Genomic DNA, 8344 nt, shown 5'->3' on the forward strand with positions numbered 1-8344 from the left:
CAGGGGGCAGGGAAGCCTGCGGGGGGGCGCTGGACAGGCCCAGGAGCCAGGTGGTGCAGGCTGAGCTGGGGGGAGCCCAGACCTCCACCTCTCCCTCCATGAGGCCAAGGACAGGCTCTTTCAAGGACCAACTTGGGGACGGGCCCTGGGAAGTCCCCTGGGGCATCCTGGGGACATAGCTTTCACAAATGCTGAGTGGTGGGCTCTCAGGTACCAGGATCATCTGAAAGAAGCCCTTGGAGGCAGGAAGGCCAGCCAGAGACCCAGGGCTGCGTCCACGTGGGTGGCCTGCGGTCCCCCGTGTGCCTAGGTGGGACCTGACTTACGGAGGCTATGACCAAACATGGACTGATCCCGCTCTGAGCCACATCTGGGGTGGGCCCCGAGAGACCACCGATGGGACAGAATGGGTGTCACCCCTGAGGTCTTAGGTGGGCAGACAGCCACGGGGAGGGAAATGACAGGACAGGGTGGTGTGTGCTCTGGAGGGCGTCAGGCCCAGAACAGAGCAGGGCCTGTTGGTCTGACCTCGTCTGACCTTGTGGGGGCAGGAGGGCTTCCTGGAGGAGGCATCTTCCTGGGAGGCTGGGAAGGCGTCCGGGACACAGGGGAGGGGGCAGGGCAGTTCAGAGGGGGCTTAGGGAAGTGGGGGACCCAGGTGGGAGGGAGAGGACGCTTTGGAAAGTGGCAAGGGACAAACCCTGAGAGCACTTGGGAAGCTTTTAGCAGCTGGACAAGGCCAGATTCCAGGGTCCCCAACACGGTGCAGACAGAAGTGCCCTGTGCCACTGGGGTAGCCAGGTGGGGTGGGGGCAGGTAGGAGGCAGGTGCCTGGCCCTGCGGGAGGTGGCGGGGAAGGCTCCGCAGGCCTCCTGCTGGACTGGCCAACCCTCGGCTTCCCGGGAGCCAGGTCTGTGTGCTGTGGGCATCAGGAGGCGGGAGTGTCCTCCAGGACTCGGTGCTCAGGAGATGAGGCTGGGCTGGGCTGACCTCCCGAGGAAGGGGAAGCTGCAAGGCCTCACCTGTTCCCGACAGGCACCCAGGAGGGCCCGGAAGAGGGTGGACGGCGGGGCCAGCTCCAACGTCTTCTCCATGTTCGACCAGTCCCAGATCCAGGAGTTCAAGGAGGTTGGTCGGCTGCCCCAGGGGATGAGGCCGGAAGGGCACAGGGTCCGGGGTGGCCGGGGGCTGCCCGAGTGTGTCCTCATTCTCCTGGGCCACCCTGGTGTGCCCCAGAGCTGGAGCCGGGTGACGCTGCCCTCCCTGAACCTCAGCTGCGCTGGCTGTGTGACTCGGCCAGGCCTTTCTCCTGAGCCGGGCTTCCCTCTCTGTAAATGGGGGCAGCAGAGAGCCTGAGAGGGGGGACAAGCACGGGCCACTGGGTACTCCAGAGGATGACCACGGCCCTCGGACTCTGGGCAGCCAGACCGGGCAGCTGGGGACCCGGGGGCCCTGGCCGAGGTTCCCGGCCGCCGTTGGCAGGAGCGGTGACGGGGCCCGGCTGGACGGGCTGAGGGTGGCTCAGTGCTGGTCTCTGCCAGGCCTTCACCATCATGGACCAGAACCGGGACGGCTTCATCGACAAGGAGGACCTGAGGGACACGTTTGCGGCCCTGGGTGGGTACTCTGCGGCCGGGCGCTGGCCTNGGGCCATCTTCAAGGCCAAGTGGGGGCCACCAGGGCTGCTCTGGACACAAGAGGAGCCTGTGGGGGCAGGCGAGGGCTCTGTTGGGCATGTCAGCTGACAATTCTGGGACAGGGCCACCTCCAGGGGTGGCTCTGTGTGTTCGAGGCCAGGGTGGAACAGCCTGTGTGAAGGACGGGGGCACAAGGGGTCCAGACAGCCAGTGGGGGTCCAGAAGTGGGGGCAACTGCCAGGGAGGGGTTAGGCACTGACGGGGGCGGGGGTTAGGGGACACAGCCAGGCCACTCTGGATGTGCCTTGAGCCTCGGCCACCTGAGTGTCCACCTGAGCCAAGAGGCCAGGGCCCCCTGCAGCTCCCGAGGTCCATTCCTTATCTGCAGATGGAGGCCCAGGAGACCGAGGGCTGAATGTCCCCGCAGCAGGTCGGGCTTTAGGAACGGCAGAGCTGGGACGCCTGAGGGACCCTCCCTGGCTGGCTGAACGCAGGCCCCCAGGGCCCCGCCCTGCGCCCTGACCCCCCTCCCCTGCCCCCAGGCCGCATCAACGTCAAGAACGAGGAGCTGGAGGCCATGGTGAAGGAGGCCCCGGGGCCCATCAACTTTACCGTCTTCCTCACCATGTTCGGGGAGAAGCTCAAAGGTGAGCCAGGGCCAAGGGAAGGGCGGGTTAGCCAGCCTCTGGTGGCCCTGACACCTGGTCACCACGGCTGGGAACAAATGGCCCCAGGCACCAGCCCCTGGTACACGCACCCTGCCTCAGGCCCCCTCTGGCCTGCATGGTGGAGGTCACTGTCACAGCCCTGCCTCGCGTGGCCTTGGCCCACCATGAGGACAGCCCCATCGCCACTCCCAGCTTCTCCTGCCACCTGCCTGCTCTGCCCCACTGTCCCCAGCTGATGGGGCTGGTGCCCAGGCAGAGAGACCTTGTCCGGAACGGGTTTCCAAAAATGACCGCCACCCACTCCAGGTCTGGCTACTCACCTGGGCTTGTTCTGAAGCCACTGCAGCCCCCCGGGAAAGGATCAGGGGACTCTTTCCACAAATGATGAGTCAGAGGAGGCTCAGAGAGGTTGTGACACCTGACCAGGAGCCTCAGCAAGAAAGTGGCCAGGAGGGGGCACCACCTGGGACCCTGGCTCTGATGGGGGCTCCCCTGAGACACGGAACCAGCTTGTGGAGGCCGGTGGCTGTCCCTAGCCTTTTTCTCTCCGGGCCCCAGGGGCCCCTGAAATGACATCCCCAAGCATGAGGGTCTGTGGCCGGCCTAGTTGAGGCTCCGGCTGCCCTGGAGGTGGGTGCTGTTGCTGCAAGAGCGCAGAAGCCCAAGGGGACCAAGCTGCGGGACACACGGGTGACCCAGCTGCTGGCTCTACCCTGAGCAGGGAGGCGGCCTCCATCTTTGATCCCAAGGAATGTGACCGAGATACTTATTAATGCCTGGTGGGAAGCCGAGCCAAGTGGCCTTGGGTGACCAGGGTGGACGGCTCAGGGGCCTGGACAGTAGGCGAGGCAGGGTACAGCCTGCCTGGGCGTGGGGCCTGCGTCAGGTGCGGTTTCCTGAGCCCCTCCGGGCACCAGGGGGATGAGAGGCGCTCTCCGCCCCGATGGCCGGCCTGTCCTGCAGATGGAGAGACCGAGACTGCGGCTCCGGCTGGGCTGGGGCTGGGCTGGCCATGTGACCAGGCCTGGTGGGGCGGCAGGGCTGCAGCTTCTCCTCATCTGTGCAGGGACACTGTCCTGTCATGCGGACTTGGCCAGGCCCGCGTGAGAGGCCAGCAGCCTGAGGGGCGGGGGGCGGGTAGCCACCCCTTTCCCACTAATTGGGACAGGAGACTTTGTCACGAGGTTCCCATCAGCAAGGATGAGAAGCAGTCCCTCCGCAGCCAGTTTTATGAGTTTGTAGGCCCCAGAGCAGAGGCCCGCTCTAGGGAGGAGGCCAGGGTGAACTGGAGGCCAGCAGCTGGGCCTGGACTAACGGAGTCCAGCTTACCATCCTCACTCAGGAGGAGGCCGGGGCCGGCCACAGACCCGCCCAGCCCAGACCTCTTTAGAGACCACTTTCAGCTGACTGATCTGGGAGACCAAGACCTCCCAGCAGAGGCCACCCCAGCCCCCAGCCCCGGCCTTTGACCTCTGCACCCCCACCAGGTTGCCACCGCTGTCCTGCTGCCTGACCAACCTGAGGGCCCCAGCCCTGCTCCAGCAGGACCTCCTCTGGGCACTCCAGGCCAGCAGGCCAGCTCATGCCAGGCTCCGTCCCTGGGACCAGCCTCACCTTGACCTGGATGAGCGTCCAGACTTCAGGGGAGACAGAGTCTGCCCCGGTCTGCTGGGGGAGGCAGGTGGCGGGAGGAGGAGGGCACTCCAGAGGTCCCCAGGGTATGTCACACCCGCCTTCTCTTAGGGAGCCTCAGGCAGGCGGTGGACTCTCTCTGGACCTCAGTTTCCTCTGAGGGCCACTGAAGCCCGTGGTGGGTACCAGAATATATCTTCTAACGACAGCTTTCCCCAAAGCCACGCCAGTGATAAAACCAAAACTGCTCTGGCCACACTGCCACCACGCCTGGGTGGGTCAACCCTGCAGACCCTCCAAGGCCACTGTCCAAGCCCCGAGTACAGAGCTCTTCTTCCTCCATAGCCTCTGGGCACAGCTTGGGTAATACGTGAGCCCCAGAGCTGCCACCATTCAGATCTCAGTGATCATGCAAGAGCAGTTTGAAGATATTGGGCAAGTCACGTAACTTCTCTGAGCCTCAGTTTCTTCATCTATAAAATAGAGCCAGGAGAGTTAAGCACATAGCTAATACCCAGGGTATCCAGGTACACTTGTGCAGGTTGTGCATGAACTCACCCACCCACAGTGCTGCTGTCTATTATCCCTCTCACTTCCCTGCTCTTGCTTCGAGCGGCTTGGCCCTCCCCGTGGAGCAGAAGTTGGGAGCCATAGGAGGGGCCCCCACCTCCCACCCCTGCCCACCTGGCACCCGTCTCTCCACCTTACGGCTTTCCCTGCCCCGTGTGCTGCTGCTAGGCACGGACCCAGAGGAGACCATTCTCCACGCCTTCAAGGTGTTCGACACTGAAGGGAAGGGATTCGTCAAGGCTGACCTGTGAGTGCGCTGGGGTGGGTCCTGGGGGGAGGCAGCCCCTTCCCTTTCCCACCCAGAGTCCAGCCCAGCAGGGGCAGCACCCTGTCAGGAGACCACTGCCCAGTCCAGCCCCTCCTGGGCCCCTTCCCCTCTCTGGGCCCCAGCGTCCCCCTCTGCAGGCTTGTGGGATTGGAAAGGAGTTGTGAGGGGTCACTTGGGGGTCTTCCCAGTGGTGGGGAAGGAGGCAGAGGGGTCCTTGAAGGAGACTCCAGGTGGCCTGGTTGGGATGGTGGATACTGAGCATGGGGTGGGGGGTGCAGCGCCTGGATGGGGGCTCACTCCCCAGCCGGGGACCCCGGTCTGCTCTGGGAGCATGGGAGTCCTGAGAGCCCCTCCCTGTGGGTGCAGGGGGCAGAGCCCCAGGCGGGGAAGTGGCAGCCTACCCAGGCCCTGGGGCTGTGTCAACTCTGATCTGTGCCCACGGAGGTCCCTTCTGAGCCTGGCTGGGCCTGGGTTGGTGGCCCTGGGCAGGTGAGATTCCTCCCCTCCCCCCGCCCCCACAGGCTCAGGCCACCTGACCATGACCATGTGCCTCTGGTTGGGGGTGGTTTTATGGAGTCCTCACTCGGAGTCTCGCCCTGGGGTGGAGGGGAGGCCGGTTGGTTCCATCTCACAGGATCTCACCCAAGAGAGTGAGTCAGACTCCCGGGTACCGCGGGACGGTCGAGGGCGTCCGTGTCCCCCATTTTCCATTCCCTCCGAGGGCCTGAGGCTCCCACTTCCATCTTGGGGCCAGGGGAGGCACCTGGGGCCCCCACCCAGCCTGGCCTGGCCCAGCCCCCTACTCTCTCCCACCCACTGAGGACAGGGCTGGGAGGAACCCATCAGGGACCCAGTTTGGGAATGGAAGGTGCCTCCCCAGGCCACGGGACCTGGAGGAGGTGGCTGCTGGCCAGCAGGCCACAGAGGAGGCTCTGGTTGAAACAGCGTCTGTGACGAGTCCCCAGCTCAGGGAGTTGGAAACTGTGACTGTCCCAGAAACATAAATAATGGAAAATGTGCGTTGGCACCGAGCGGGGCCTGCCTTGCAGGCACCAGGGTACACTCTGGGAGCACAGGGCCTGGCTCAGCCCTCTGATCATCCTGTCCGTCCACCAGCCAGTCCCCCATCCTGGCAAGGTCCCTCAGTGCCAGGGGATCCGTCCCTTTGTGTACAGGCTCCAGGTCCCAACGCGGGCCGCTCCTCTGCCCCCAGAAGCTGCTCTCCTGACGCCCAGAGGGATGCCCCCCACTGTCTCTCTGTGGGATGTAGGGCAAGCCATAGCCCCCCAGCCTCAGCGCCCCCCCAGTGAAAGGGGGATCCAGTCCCCGTTTCCCAGGTCCCAGAGGGGCCGGGCGTGGTCTGAGTGTCTGTGAAGTGCTACGCAGATGTCAGCAAAAGTCACCATCTAGACACAGAAGTCTACAGATGCCCAGGTCCTGGGCATCTTCCCTCAATGACCTTCTTTTTGGTATCAAGGATTGAACCCAGGGGCACTGAACCCCTGAGCCCCATCCCCAGCCCTTTTTAAATATTTTATTTAGAGACAGGGTCTCGCTCAGTTGCTTAGGGCCTCACTTTTGCTGAGGCTGGCTTCGAACTCGCAATCCTCCTGCCTCAGCCTCCCCAGCTGCTGGGATGACAGGCGTGAACCGCCGTGCCCCGCTTCAATGACATTAGTAGGTTATCAACACACCCTGGGAATCAGAGTGGCTCCAAGGTCATGATGGGGTCTCAAGGTCATCCATCTAGTCCCCACCTGCTGCTGGGCTCTCAGGCAGAGCCTGGGTGACAGAGGAGGGGGGAGTGCTCAGAGAGCTGTCTGAGGGCTGGGAGCGCCAGCCCCAGATTGGTGTCCTCTGGGGTCAGGACTCCCCGGTCCCCATCACCCCTGGGATCTGCATGCCCACCTGGGGCAGCCCTTCCCCTGGACATGATGGGCGTCTCTCCATGAGCAGCATCAAAGAGAAGCTCATGACCCAGGCCGACCGGTTCAGCGAGGAGGAGGTAGGTGTGGGCTTTGGGGCACGCGGGTCCCCTGGCCTCGGGGCAGCGCTGCTCCAGGCTGACCCCCGGCTGCCTCCCCAGGTCAAGCAGATGTTCGCGGCTTTCCCGCCCGACGTGTGCGGCAACTTGGACTACAGGAACCTGTGCTACGTCATCACGCACGGCGAGGAGAAGGACTAGCGGACGGGGTCCGCCGCTGAGCTGGCAAAGACGGGGGAGCGTCCCGGGGAAGGCCCCCCCTGTCCCACCGTCCCGCCCAGGCAGGAATAAATGCCACTGAGGCCTGAGCCTGTGTGACGGGTGGTCACTGGGGAGAACTTTCCCATCGGGTTGGTTTTTCCGAACTCTTTGGTCCCTGGCTTTGCTGGGCTGTCCCTCGTGGCTGGTTTAGCGCTGATTGACAGCTCGAATGCTCCCCAGCTGGGCCCCGGGACAGGGCCTTTGTCTGTGTGGCTCTAACTGAGCACCTAGCGCGTGGCAGGGCCTCTGCCAGTCCCCGGGTCGTGAAGGGGAGCCAGACGTATCCGTGGGCAGGAGGATCACCCTGACTGCGGTGAGGGAGATGGTTACAGGGGATAGAAAGGGGGACAGAAAAACCATGGGGAGGGGAAGGGGCAGGTAGGAGCTGGGCATGGCAGAGTGGGAGAGGAGGCAGGGAGAGCCCAGGGGTGTTGAGAGGGCTGGAGAAGACTTCTTGAACAGGACACTCAGACACAGGATACAAAGATCACGGAATAAGGCCAAGTGCCGTGGCACAACCTGTAACTCCAGCAGCTCGGGAGGCCGAGGCAGGAGGATCTCCAATTCAAGGCCAGCCTCATTAACTCAGAGAGGCCCTAAGCAACTCAGTGAGACCCTGTCTCTAAATAAAATATAAAGAAAAGGGTGGGTTTGGGGTTGTGACTCAGTGGTTAAGCACCCCTGGGTTCAATCCCCGGTACCAAAAACAACCACCAAAAACTGCAACACGGTCCGGGTCCAGCTCAGTGGCTAAAATAAAGAGATGGGCAATCTCAAGTGTTGGCGAGGAAGGTGACTAACAAGTCAGCCACTCGGGGACACTGTCAGTGTCTATTTGTGTTAAAGGTGTGCAGATCCCAACCCAGCTCTCCCACTCCTGGGTTTGTGACACCTATCACATGTCCATCAGAGGACATGGTGGGGACTTGCAGAGTTACAATAGACCCCAAGGGGAAACCACACAAGCACCCCTCAGGGCAGCCCTGATGCAAAGGCCACAGCACTTCTGGGCACGGGAACCGAGCCCAGCAAGACAAGGCAGCTTCAGAGACACACAGTGACTTGGTGATACCCGTTTGTGTCATCTTGCAGGGAGAAGGAAGTCTTCTGTATCTAAAGCCAAGTCTGTTTATTGAGATACAGCTTACACACCATCACACCGACCGTTCTAGAGTGGCTTCGGGTATAATCACGAGGGTGTCCATATCCACAGCATTCCGTCACCCCACCAAGAAGCCCACTAGCAGTTGTTCCCATTCTTCTGGCACCCTAGTGGCTGGAAACCCGGATGTGAACCTATGGGAAAGACCATCAGGCTGAACCT

General features: G+C 62.8%; 1 protein-coding gene across 2 annotated transcripts; it reads left to right on the plus strand.

The window, feature by feature from the left end:
• Positions 1–1035: 1035 nt before the first annotated feature.
• On the plus strand, positions 1036–6997 carry Myl10 (myosin light chain 10). Of its 2 annotated transcripts, none has more exons than XM_015491589.2 (6): positions 1036–1128; positions 1542–1617; positions 2180–2284; positions 4676–4754; positions 6732–6780; positions 6862–6997. In XM_015491589.2, exons 1-6 carry the CDS (start codon positions 1093–1095, stop codon positions 6958–6960), a joined length of 444 nt encoding a protein of 147 aa, XP_015347075.2. In that variant the 5' UTR covers positions 1036–1092; the 3' UTR covers positions 6961–6997. The 2 variants fall into 2 exon arrangements, with proteins under 2 accessions (XP_015347075.2, XP_048645125.1); XM_048789168.1 differs by having other exon boundaries at positions 1078–1248.
• Positions 6998–8344: the final 1347 nt, after the last annotated feature.

This window comes from Marmota marmota, unplaced genomic scaffold (assembly GCF_001458135.2).
Source record: "Marmota marmota marmota unplaced genomic scaffold, marMar, whole genome shotgun sequence".
Taxonomy (NCBI): domain Eukaryota; kingdom Metazoa; phylum Chordata; class Mammalia; order Rodentia; family Sciuridae; genus Marmota; species Marmota marmota.

Bases quoted from the DNA above. Each gene is read 5' to 3' on its own strand.
- Myl10 (XM_048789168.1), top strand. From the start codon at position 1,093: ATGTTCGACCAGTCCCAGATCCAGGAGTTCAAGGAGGTTGGTCGGCTG. The intron at 1,249-1,541 runs GTGACGCTGCCC...GGTCTCTGCCAG, and splicing joins TGCCCCAGAGCTGGAGCCGG to GCCTTCACCATCATGGACCA. The intron at 2,285-4,675 runs GTGAGCCAGGGC...TGCTGCTGCTAG, and splicing joins GTTCGGGGAGAAGCTCAAAG to GCACGGACCCAGAGGAGACC.